This window comes from Strongylocentrotus purpuratus, unplaced genomic scaffold, assembly GCF_000002235.5.
Source record: "Strongylocentrotus purpuratus isolate Spur 01 unplaced genomic scaffold, Spur_5.0 spur5_contig_839, whole genome shotgun sequence".
NCBI lineage: Eukaryota > Metazoa > Echinodermata > Echinoidea > Camarodonta > Strongylocentrotidae > Strongylocentrotus > Strongylocentrotus purpuratus.
The window spans coordinates 1,332,682-1,346,131 of NW_022145545.1; the positions used below are offsets into that span (position 1 = coordinate 1,332,682).

At 38.1% G+C, this 13,450-nt stretch overlaps 2 protein-coding genes across 2 annotated transcripts; both read right to left on the reverse strand.

The window, feature by feature from the left end:
- Positions 1 to 455: 455 nt before the first annotated feature.
- On the reverse strand, positions 456 to 5,596 carry LOC586978 (adhesion G-protein coupled receptor G2-like). The gene is made up of 3 exons (XM_011670210.2): positions 5,485 to 5,596; positions 2,079 to 2,878; positions 456 to 769 (listed from the first exon to the last, which is right to left on the reverse strand). The coding sequence occupies exons 1-3, from the start codon at positions 5,594 to 5,596 to the stop codon at positions 509 to 511; spliced, it is 1,173 nt and encodes a 390-aa protein (XP_011668512.2). The 3' UTR covers positions 456 to 508.
- A 5,711-nt stretch (positions 5,597 to 11,307) lies between these two features.
- LOC115924677 (adhesion G protein-coupled receptor E2-like) lies at positions 11,308 to 13,222 on the reverse strand. Its single transcript, XM_030987405.1, has 2 exons — positions 12,437 to 13,222; positions 11,308 to 11,568 (listed from the first exon to the last, which is right to left on the reverse strand). Exons 1-2 carry the CDS (start codon positions 13,220 to 13,222, stop codon positions 11,308 to 11,310), a joined length of 1,047 nt encoding a protein of 348 aa, XP_030843265.1.
- Positions 13,223 to 13,450: the final 228 nt, after the last annotated feature.

Here is a 13,450-nt window from a genome sequence, read left to right on the forward strand (position 1 = left end):
TTCATGAATTTGAATTAAAAAACTGTGAAATTGGCCGCAAAAAACTATATGTTTGATATGTCCAGCTGCAGAAAGGAAAAGAAGTATATTTTGTTTTCTTAACTAGTAAGAATGATCGCAGTATATACCAGGTGCTTTTTTGTCTTTTATCTTTTATCTTTCTCTCTCTCTCTCTCTCTCTGTGGAGGAGTACTGTTTTTTAATTTTTATTGAAAGATTATGTTATTTCATGTAAAAACATTTACTTATTTTGTTTGCTTCAACAGAAAAAGGGGTTTTGATATAGGAATCACGCAGGCTGGGGCCCACGGCCTTCTCCAGCACTAGACTACGCCATTAGGCATTTCCTGAGCTGGGAGTCAAGCAAGGTCAAAAGCACAAGGCAGAACGCATTGCAGGGAACTTTCAGATCGGTGTCCTCTCCAGGAAAGAACGACCTAAGATGTATGGTAAGTAATGGTTGATGGTCTCGTCAACAAATCCCCCCCCCCAATTCATGTCGCATCACTTATATGGATGTCTTTTGTACAGAGCTCGACGTCGACCTATCCCTAAGCTGCAGAGAGGAATCACGAAGGCTGGTATCGACGGTCTTCTCCAGCACTAGACCACGCCATAGATCGAACACTCTGCGGGTAGCAGCGAAAGCCAGAAAGATGTACACTCCCTGGAGTGAGTTGAGGATGATGAAGATATACCAGACGGCTTGATGTTTACTGAAAGCAGCTACGAAGCCGAACAGCCATGTGAAACCCATGAGCGAAGAGATCTGTATTGAGGGAAGAAAACATCGACAATTCAAGAATCATGGTAAAATATAGTTGGCAGACTAGCAGAAGATAGAGCAGGCCTTCTCAACTGGCGGCGCGCGCGGTCAATCGAAGCGGCGCGCGGCTGTTCCAAAAAATTAATTAAAATTAAACGTTAAAAATTAAAGAAAGAATTTTTTTTTTTAAATTAAAAAATCAGCAAAATCAAAAAGTCGCAGTCGAAGTTGAGCCCAAAATGTAAGCAAGCCATTTTGTTTGTTTGATTTTCACTTGATTTTGACATTTTCCGTGTTTATTGCACCAAAATACCTACATATAAATTAACTTCCAATGTAGATTTTAGCCAGGAATTATACTAAATATTTTACATCTATATGAAATTATGATTGATGTTGTATGGAACAAAAAGGTGTTAAAATGCCACATCTGGGCCTTAAAAAAGCCCTAATTCCACTAGCTTTCGGGGGCTTCGCCCCCTGGATCCCACCCAGTATCGGCTCGGTCGCTACGCTTCCTCGCAACACAGTCACCAAACATACAGGTTGGCACTTCAACCTCAATAAATGTTTGTTTTGGCACTTCTAATAAACTAGTTGAGAAGGCCTGAGATAGAGCTTCCCATTCTCACTTCATTTTTCTGCGATAACATTTTCGTTATATTTGAGATTCATTCATTACATTCTGATTAACCCTATACGCCCGAACCGCCTCATCAAGAATACAGAAAATATAACTATACTTCAAATGTGAAGACAATTTACTTATTCCTCCAGCAAACTTACTAACGCGTTCATCAGCATACATAAAGAGCAATGAGGCCTTGGAGTTATCTGCTGAATCTCAGGAAATACCAGGAACATACTTGCACTTCAATTGGTTTCTTGGTTTAAAAAACCATTTGACATGGCAATAATATGACCATGAATGTCAATATATTGTACTTAATAATATGTAAATAAAGGATAAAGTATAGTACCCAAGTACGAATTTTTTCGAAAGAGAGAATTCATCAGAAGTCATAGAAATGTGAAACACACTCGATTATCTTCTGGTGATTATTCGATTCTGATGAATATTCTAATGAATGTTATACAATACATTTTATCAACTGGTAGTCTGATACTTCCGAAAACTATTAAAATGGGTTACAATGTGATGTTTGATGCATTTGAATGCCTGAAATGTGATAAATGTACGTATATAGAATTTATGTGCAGTATAAGGTATACGGGAAAACGCAAAGCTAGATAGAGAATGATTTTCATTTGCTTCTGATGGGCAGGGACAAATTCATCTTAATATTCCTACCTTTATGGCGATTTTGAGAAGTTCCTGATGGTTGCTTCGATTTTCTGTTCCCTCGTGTAAGGTCATGCTGTCCCTTTTGGAATGGGATATGCCACGTATTGTATCAATGAAGCAGGAGAAGTTGAACGCCAACAGGACAACAACTGGCACACCAAACACGACGAGGTTGGCTTTTCCACCTCCAACCCAACAAGCTAACTCGTTACCGTAATGCAAATCAATGTCATCACCTATGAAGACACTCAGAATCAGACTGATAACCACAATTAACAAGGGTATCCCAGTGGCGACTGCTATGTAAAGTAACAAGACCTTGCGACTTGCCGTAGATACCCTGATAGTCTTGTTAGATCCAAAGGTCCGACGAAGATCGAATGCGATTGAAGAGGACAGGGTGAACACAGACAACCAAAAGAAGTGTAAGAACGCCGCGAGGGTTCTGCACAGGTTTTGGGACACCGAACTGGCCATACCGCCGAACAAGAAAAGACACTGTGCAACAAAGAGCGTTCCGCAAAAAGCCATGATTAGCTGGTTGCTGACTAGTCGACGGAGTGTAGGAAACGTGATGTAGCAAACAAGCGTAATGAATAGAGACGCCAGCGACAGGGTTGTGCCTGCCAGGCTAAGGGTTGTTTGTGTGGGTGAGTAGCGGAAAAAGGAATAAATTGTAGTTTCGTTGACGGTGCCATTTTGCCTCAAGAACTGACAAGCTCGGATCGTGCCATCACCAAGTGAGACATATTCTGCAGGATTGATTACATCACCCGATGGCACGTACTGCAGCATGCCATCATCCCCTAGACGAATGAACAGACTTATATTGAATACAGAACTTGAACAAAGAAGCTCCGTTGCAGTTAAGCTACATGTGAACGTAGACATGTTCTTCATGTTATTATTTCTTTCGTGGATCAAATTGTATTTTGTTTTAAGTACCTTAAATTCATTGCTGGAACTTGTGTCCGGAGCCCTGGTGAAGTGATTTAAGTCGCCTTCATGAGCAGTAGTATCTGTTGGCTGTGTGAACGTTTCATTGAAGGCCTGTGTACCCGTGCCAATATCATTTGGTTTACAACGACTGTACATGGAAAAAGAGGATATATTGCAAACTGCGTTGTTTGTATTCTTTTCAGATAAAGCAGAGAGTATGCTGCTTTCATAATCAGTCAGTTGATAGTCTTCTTCTAATTGCCATATGAAAACCGTCTCGTACTGATCATCAAGTTCATTTTCCTCACATTCTAACAAAGAATGGTTTTTCGTAGCAAGTATTAACCTGTCTAAATTGCAATTTTGATCTCTCGATTGCTGACTTGCGCATAAGCCTTGGTCATTTGTAATCACGGTAACAGTGACGACTTGGCTGCTGTATGATGTTAGGAGACTGCATGCCAAGTCATCTGATGAAAACGGGGCTGACAATTCCTTTGCACATTCATTTCCAATCATTTCGTAGCCTTCAGGACATGAAAGTCTCAAACATGATCCGACGTATGGATCGAACACCTCTCCTGACTGACACACAACTGTAGTTTCAGAAACGAGTGTGTCATACTCTAGTATTCTGACCCCACTCTGAGATGAAAAATCGAAAAGGACTGACAAGGGTATGGAAGAGATCGCTCCAAAACCTCCATAGCAACCACCTGTACAAATTCGCTCGTGGTACGGCACATGTTCGACGCTGCACGCGTAACAAGCTGGGTTCTTATAGGCAACACACTCAAAGTTGGTCTCCAAGAAAATATGCGCGCTAAAAGACGCGCATGCCAATTGAAGCCCCGTGTCAGAGGAAAGCGGACAAGTGTCTACGTAATTTGATGCACATCCCATCCTTACGCATTCTCTCGCCGATGTACCGTTGGAAGAAGGATCCACAGAAAACTGGCAGAGTTGGTCACGAACTACTTCCTCTAGTGTTCGCTCTTTGTTTTTCAGCTCTTCAGTGACGTCATCAGAACATTGCATCGTTACCAACCATGGTTTTAGTTGTAAAGGATCCTGTTCATTACAAATCGCGCAGTACACGTTTCTGTAGCTTACGATATTTCCCAAAGAAAGTGGGACAGACTCAAGACTGAATGCTCCTGAAGAGAGGGAGGGAGATTCGCATTTCTCCCTAATCCAATCATTGCCCACTGGACCTGAACATTTGGAGATAAGATAGAAATAGGCTGAACAAGCATACGACGCTACCTTTACACAGCTAAATTGAGACCGGTCATATATGCTTGAAAAATTCTTTCCCCCGTTTAGGTGGCAATTTCTTGGATATTCCTTGGACAGGGTCCTAGGACAGCAGTCACCGAAGAAGGTACACATCTCATCACAGCTACATGCCTGATTCGTGTAATGAGGAACTGTACAGGATCTTTCGGGACAAACGTGCTTGTCGAGACAAATCGGAATCGTCAAATTTCCTGTCGTTATGTTAGTATGATCATCTGGAAAATAAATGATGGAAATGAAAAGTAAATTTAAGATTCTAGTGGTCTTATATAAATTGAGATTAAAACGATAGTACAAGTAGTCCATGATAAGTAGTACGGTAAACGCATAGAGAAAAGATTCCCAAAACTGATCAGCAATTGCCACAGCATGATTTTATCCTGATGACAAGTCCGCTCTTTTTTTTTATACATGATGATATACATGTATAGAAACTAGAATGTATAACAATGTTTACAGCAACAAAATGTCCACCCACAGTACCATCTTAAAATTAATAGTAATGCGGAAATCAAATATGGAGATTGTTGTGGAAGCAATTAAAGAGTTTTATTTCATCATTAATAAAATTCGTAACTCTCTTTAGTCCTAGAGGCCTATTAATGGATACAAACAACGGATTAAAGCGCTTGACTGTATATGCGAAGGTCGAGGAATCAAATCCCGACACGGCACTAACATCCTTTGGCAAGATATTAACCTGCACTTGCTACTCTCCACCCAGGTGTTAAATGGGTACCCGGTAGGATGCGACCGTAATTGTCGGTCAAACAGTTTTGAGCGTCAAGTAACGCCTGGCTGGAATGCTCCCCAGGGATTGGAGATTGTGCACACAGTGTGTGCGGGCAAGCACTGAATCCAATGACCGGGGTAATGGTATATTTGTAAAGCGCTTAGAGACATTTGTATTAAGCGCTATATAAAAGCTAAATGTTATTGTTATTATTAATATGAGATGGCCGAGTAAGATGAATGACTCATTTTTTTCGAATTTTGACCAATCATTAAATAATTTCAACTTTTCTTGTACTTTAGAATATATAAATATAATCTACTATTAACATATATTTGTTTCTTATGATTCCCTATTTGGTAGTGAGAAGTTAAAACCAAAAAAAAAGGCAGATCAAAATGTGTACAAAAGCCCTACGCCTCCTGCTTGGGAAAGAATTACCAAACTTGCCTTGAGCTTCTAAAGATGGCTCCATCTCCTCGTCCATAGCTCTACTATTATTCATGTCCGTTGAATTTTCCATGATGATCTTGTCAAAGTCAGTTGTCGGCATCGTTGTCGAGATGATAGTCCTGGTCATCCATAGCAAGATGGGAACGATAAGTACGCCAGGCCGACATTTTGTCGAAGCCATAGTTAGTACTGAATCCTAGAAAATAGACAAGTTTGGAAAAAAGTGCATAAATATGTAATTAAATGAAAAGTTGTTCATGATATCAAGATAAAGGCAAAGAGTGATAGGAATTTGACCGAAAAAAATATTTATTTCGGCTTACTACTCAGAAACTCAGAAGCGAAACAAAATCAATACTGTATAATGGAGGGAGGGGGGGGGGGGGGAGAATCATGCGATTATCGAAATGTGATTTTAATCTGACGCCTATAGTCAACAGCTGAAGGCGTTGAAATAGCCTTTTTCCTACCATTCAGCAATCTAGTGAGCAGCATCTTTTTAAATGAACATGAATTTTCGGAAAATCTACCTAAAGTTAAGCCTTCGTTCCATAAAATTGTCGCATTCCGTTAAAAGGACGCCCCCGAGTCCTGGCAAGCCGGGGGGGGGGGGGGGCGTTGAAGAGATGAACATGGAATATTTCTCATTTTAGATTAAGGTTTTGTCGAAATAGATTCATGAGCTAAACATTTTACAATCTGCTTCAGGACTAACGTATTGATGTCAATACGTCCAGTTTTTTCTTCTTGAAAGATTAATGCTCCAGTTGTATTGATGAATAGAAATAGAACATCTATATATTTCAAAAAGTAATACATACCTAAATAATCAGTGGTCGTCTTTCAAATTTCCTGCAATCAATTCGTTCAACTCGGTAGAGACTATCTGAGCTCTCAGTTTTTCTTAATGCTAGTGCAAGTTGGATGAATTGATTAATTTAACAATGGCCAATATGTAACGCTACCCATCGGTAGCATCGAAATGAAACGTACCCACTCAGTCAATTTAATGTTAAAACAGAATCATGAATTGGTACTTTAAAGCGGTGATACTACAAAGATGTTCCTTAAACAGACTCCTCTTCGCTTACAGAGGTCCCATTAATGCAAGGCATCGCCCGAGAGCTGTCTCTTAAGTACGCATGAAGATGTCGGGGCGGATGTTGTAAATGAAGATTCACAAATGCAGCGCGGCCGGGATGCTCACTTTCATTAAAACGCGAGCCTTGAGAAATTAATATTAATTCTAGTGAACGTTTCAAAGCCGCCTTGTCATATGTATTTCCAGGTTTTAGACATCTTAGTAGACCGTCAGCCAAAGACAACGACTTTGTCAGCTATTAGTTGACAATCTGAAGAAATGAAAAGTTAGAAGAGCCTCGAGATTGATGTGAGCTGTCGGTCTCGTGCTCGGGCTGTAGCCTTATATTCACATAGCTGTTGATGAGCATCTTTTTAAAGAACAAAAAATAATGTTTTGATGGAATATCGAAACAAAGCAATAGCCTATTTGTCAGGAGCTGCGATATTGTGGACAGAGACATACATCAAGCTAATTTTGAAATTAAACTTTATATATATATAATGGCAATTATGTATCAATAATGTATCGAGATGTAATTTTAAAATCATGAAATTTAGTGATTTTGAAGCATTAAAATAAATTATACAGTATGACACCCGCAAACTTAAGACAATCCCTCTATCTGTCGGAAGCAATGAAATAACTATTAAAGTTACAACTTTCATCAAAAGGTTTCCAGGTATGTACATTAAGGTTGCCTTGTAAATCCATTCATTACAGTAAAGAGCTTTACCATTTATAGAGGAAAAGGTACTTAGGTGAAAAGCCATCCTCTTTCCCACTCGCCCACAATTATCCCTATCTTCGTTGAGGGTTAAACCTCTCGTGATCATCAACTGATCACTGACGTTACACGAACATGTAATATGTCTGAATTAGCAACGATAGGGTTAAAGCTGCTACGTTAATGAAACCAAAGACATACTAAAAATCGCTATGGAAACGGAGACTTGATACGATGACGAAAGGAGGAGGAGAGTGGCTATCATTGTTTATCTTTTTATTAAATACAGACACATCGGCTCTCCGACGAGTGAATTTCAAACTAATCCACACTGCTTTATTATGAAAACGACTGAAATAATTATAATGGCAGCAGTTTTTGATTGTTTACATTTCTCGCATTAAATCATGCCCCTTTACTTCAAAAGAGCGAATGATTTAATGAAAGGCGAGGAAAGAGAGATGAGTGGGGGAAAGATAATATATTCGTACGACATTTGTACAGTTGAAAATGTTTACAAACGATTTGGTCAGAAATTAAAGCCGGAATAGAACATTCTTACAATCGAGGCGCAATCGCATCATGATTACTGTTCTAGTATATTGACAGTTTATGATGAAAGATGTGAAGAAAAAGCAACAACTAAAGAGCAGTGAAGAAACATTCATAGAGGTTGATAGGATGAATTTCAGCAAAAAATATCACGATATCAATTTCCATTTTTACGAATAAGAATATATTAATTCCCCTATGCACGACTGTTTGTTTCCACCATTAACCTAAGATATGAAAGCATTTAACTAATTTTCTTTGCCAGTTTCTCAACGACAAATATATCATGCGTAAACAATTGTAGAGGTAGACCGCCTATCAATGTTAACTCATGAGAGAACAAAAGTCAAATTTAAAATAAGAAAAAATTAACCTCGATATAATTTTATATGTTCCGGTGGATATAATTTTGCCCTAGAGTTCTGGGTTTTGGAGACTGAAATAGATAAGTCAGTATTTGTTTCAATGATAATGAGAGGAAACAGGCAAACATGAAAAGGACGTGCTATCCCCGGGCACAGGCGAATTGTGCAATTTTTGTTCTATGTTCGATTGTTTTTTATCTCCTGTTTTGTGTACTTTCTGTTTCTTTTGTGTATTGGTTTATTGTTGCTCTTTTGTTGTAATTTATTTTTCATTATATTTGGTGTAAATTTTTGATACGGTGACGGAAATATGGGCGCTATCTTGATCACATTTTCTTTTACTTTTATTCACATTATTATTGACTATTCACCCGAAACCTGCCATCTATTCAAATATCCAAGGATTAATTTTTAGCCACAAATAATGACGGAAACGGCATGCGTTTCACTCGTTCATAGTCGAGATTCTAACAAGCCGGCAGGAGAATGAATAGGAACATCACTTTCGATGATTGCAAGATGCGACCAGGCATGGTGGATCCGATTTTCAAGTGAGTACATGTATATCTCATTTATTTGGATACCATTTTAAAGATTAATAATTCATTGTAGAAATGACTTGTCAACTGTTGCTCTCCTCTGGGTTTTACAAATCTATTTTCCTTCCATGATTGCATGTCCGTACGTTTGCAAATCGAATGAAGTCATATATCATTGATGTGAAATTCAATTACAAGATTACGAAAGTGTGGGTGTGTGTTTTTTTGTGTGTGACGAGCGTTTGTGTAGGTCTTTCTCGCCCAATCTCCTTTTTTCTCTTATCAAATATCCGTCATCCCATTCTCATCTTCTCCTCAAGCCCCTCTCTCCTTATTTCTCTTCCTCCTCATCCTCCCCCTCTCTCTCTCTACTTTTCTCCCTCTATCCCCCCCCTCTCTCTCTCTCTTCTCTCTCTCTTTCTCTCTCTCTCTCTCTCTCTCTATATATATATATATATATATATGTCAATAGTAATTAGAACGATTGAATAATAATCCTTGGTAGTTCCATTCTTCTGATAGGAAGAACTTGAGAACTTTCGAGGATTTTTATTACAATTTTTTAATCATTATTTATATATTGCCGTGACGGAGGATGATGAAAATCAAAATTGTTTTTTCTATATTCAAGACAGTGAAGAAGAAAAAATATTTATACGAACGAAGGATATAATTATACGAAAAATACGAATTTTCGGTCATAAATTTGGTTCAAATGAACATATTAGAAGCATATGCGATTTTACAATATTCAATGATCGTCATCGTAGTTAAAATCGAGTCTGAAGTGATGAAATTTTAAATAATAAACTTTTTATGTTGTATAGCGCCCTCTCAAGACTGATATTTATTTAGCTTCAAAACTATGTTGTTGTTTTTTTTTACAATCGACCGATTTACTATTCTCGTTTGGAAATTATATATCAGAACTGGATATTCTGAGTTTTTCTTGGTCGCAGCTATAAGTGAATGGCCGTGAAATATTTGAAATTTACCGGGAGCACCGGTAAATTTTTGATTATTCAATTTCTCGAAAGCAGTAGCGTTTTAGGGGCTAACATTTTTTGAATATAATACATCCACAGGGGTATAAAAAAAAGTCAACATTTTAAAGAATTACTATCAATCCAATTTTCAACATTTCCTAAAACTTTGCATTAGCTTTCAGCCTTTACTTGACAAAGGCTAAAAGGCTGAAAGCCTAAAATCGTATATTGGGTATATTCTACGGTTGATTTATTGTTTCTCCTTCAATTGGTCATTTCTCGTCAACCGCTGAAATACTATATTTATTATCATTAAAAATATATACATGACAAGTCATCCTAATAGCATACAATTAAAATAGAAAGGACTTAAATCGTGCTTATCAAGTATGTTGTCATGCTCTTTATACCGGATCAAAAGTCATCGACAGTTCTCCATATATGAAATATAAAATCGTGTTCCTAATTAAATCTAGTAGGATAGCGATCAGGAGAAAACATGATAGCTTGTCAAATATGAGAGTATTGATTGAGGGAAACATGTTTTTATCTATTTATTACATCTACACAGGAACTATACTTTTTCATATACACGCTACCACTGAACATTTGTATAAGAAGTAAAGGTCATTGACGTCATTCATCAACTGCCTTTCCTGTTTTCCTCATTACAAAGTATGTTAAAAGTTAAATAGAAGTTTGTAATCATTTATATTCATTTCAAAAAGCTTCAATATAATCTTTTAAGTCTTTAAAATGCATATCATTATTGTATTCATATCAAATCTTGTCGGCAGGTAAGAGTTTTATAAGCTTTACGAATAACGACTAGTTCTAAGACAACTGAAGTTCCTTGATATTTATTCGAAGTATTTTATGCTTTGTTAATATACATGTTAATATACATGAACAAGGTATACAGTATATTACGAAATGCATGCATACTAATATTATTATAATGAATGACGTCTGCAAAAACATAAACATCAAATGACAATTAAATAACATTTGATACAATTAATAACGTATAATATATTTACAAAAAATATATACGTACACAGTTTGAAGAAAAGTAAATTCCAATGTACAAGATACAGTGTAATGTCCAATAATATATATGAATAACAACAGACAACAAAATATCAGTGTCTCGTGTTCGTGAGGCATTTCTTTCATTTTCAGACTGAATTAAGACCCATAAGTCTGAATTCAGGGGGAGCGTTTCACGATATAGTAGTAAGTACAAGTTCACCCACATCCTTTTGAAACGCCTGTATTGCGATTAACACGCGTTTCAATGGAATGTCGTTGAACTGGTATATCATACTTAAAGGGCAATTAAGTCCAATCCACAAACAGCTTACTTTCAATAGAAGCAGAAAAATCAGACAAACTAATTGAAGCAAGTTTGAGCAAAATCGGATTCCCCCTAAGAATCTTACATCCTCAAACCAGCATCCAAGTTATTTGATAGTAATATGTTTATTACAGAACGCATTGCAAGGAACTTGCAGATCGATATCCTCCCCAGGAAGGAACAACCTAAGATGTAAGGTATCTATTATGTGGATGTCTTTTGTACATAGCTCGACGTCGACCTATCCCTAAGCTGCAGAGAGGAATCACGAAGGCTGGTATCGACGGTCTTCTCCAGCACTAGACCACGCCATAAATCGAACACTCTGCGGGTAGCAGCGAAAGCCAGAAAGATGTACACACCCTGGAGTGAGTTGAGGATGATGAAGATGTACCATACGGCTTGATGTTTGCTGAAAGCAGCTACGAAGCCGAAGAACCATGTGAAACCCATGAGCGAAGAGATCTGTATTGAGGGAAGAAAACATCGAACAATTCAAGAATCATGGTGAAATATAGTTGGCAGACTAGCAAAAGATAGAGCTTCCCATTCTCACTTTATTTTTTCTGCGGTAACATAGTCGTTATATTTGAGATTCAATCATTACATTCCAAATAACCCTATACGCCCGAACCGCCTCATCAAGAATACAGAAAATAGAACTACTTTAGATGTGAAGAAAATTTACTTATTCCCCCAGCAAACTTACTGACGCGTTCATCAGTATACATGTAGAGCAATTAGGCCTTGGAGTTATCTGCTGAATCTCATGAAATACCAGGAACATAGTTGCACTTCCATTGGTTCCTTGGTTTAAAAAATGATTTGACATGGCAATTATATGACCATGAATGTATGTAATAATTTATATTGTACTTAATAATATGTCAATAAAGGATAAAGTAATACGCTTTTTTTTCGAAAGAGAGAATTCATCAGAAGTCATAGAAACGTGAAATACACTCGATTATCTTATGGTGATTAGTCGATTCTGATGAATATTCTAATGAATGTATTACAATATATTGTATCGACTGGTAGTATGATACTTGCGAAGACTATTAAAAGGGGTTACATCGTGATGTTTGATGCATTTGAATGCACGAAATGTGATAAATTTACGTATATAGAATTTCTGTGCAGTATAAGGTATGGGAAAACGCAAAGCTAAGAAGAGAATGATATTTTCATTTGCTTCTGATGGGCAGGGACAAATTCATCTTAATATTTCTACCTTTATGGCGATTTTGAGAAGTTCCTGATGGTTGCTTCGATTTTCTGTTCCCTCGTGTAAGTTCATGCTGTCCCTTTTGGAATGGGATATACCACGTACTGTATCCATGAAGCAGAAGAAGTTGAACGCCAACAGGACAACAACTGGCACACCAAACACGACGAGGTTGGCTTTTCCACCTCCAACCCAACAAGCTAACTCGTTACCGTAATGCAAATCAATGTCATCACCTACGAAGACACTCAGGATCAGACTGATAACCACAATTAACAAGGGTATCCCAGTGGCGACTGCTATGTTAAGTGACAAGACCTTGCGACTTGCCGTAGATACCCTGATAGTCTTGTTAGATCCAAAGGTCCGACGAAGATCGAATGCGATTGAAGAGGACAGGGTGAACACAGACAACCAAAAGAAGTGTAAGAACGCCGCGAGGGTTCTGCACAGGTTTTGGGACACCGAACTGGCCATACCGCCGAACAAGAAAAGACACTGTGCAACGAAGAGCGTTCCGCAAAAAGCCATGATTAGCTGGTTGCTGACTAGTCGACGAAGTGTAGGGAACGTGATGTAGCAAACAAGCGTAATGAATAGAGACGCAAGCGACAGGGTTGTGCCTGCTAGGCTAAGGGTTGTTTGTGTGGATGAGTAGCGGAAAAAGGAATATGTTGTAGTTTCGTTGACGGTGCCATTTTGACTCAAGAACTGACAAGCTTGGATCGTGCCATCACCAAGTGAGACATATTCGGCAGGATTGATTACATCACCCGATGGCACGTACTGCAGCATGCCATCATCCCCTAGACGAACGAACAGACTTATATTGAATACAGAACTTGAACATAGAAGCTCCGTTGCAGTTAAGCTACATGTGAACGTAGACATGTTCTTCATGTTATCATTTCTTTCGTGGATCAAATTGTATTTTGTTTTAAGTACCTTAAATTCATTGCTGGAACTTGTGCCCGGAGCCCTGGTGATGGGATTTAAGTCGCCTTCGTGAGCAGTAGTATCTGTTGGCTGTGTGAACGTTTTATTGAAGGCCTGTGTACCCGTGCCAATATCATTTGGTTTACAACGACTGTATATGGAAAAAGAGGAGATATTGCAAAC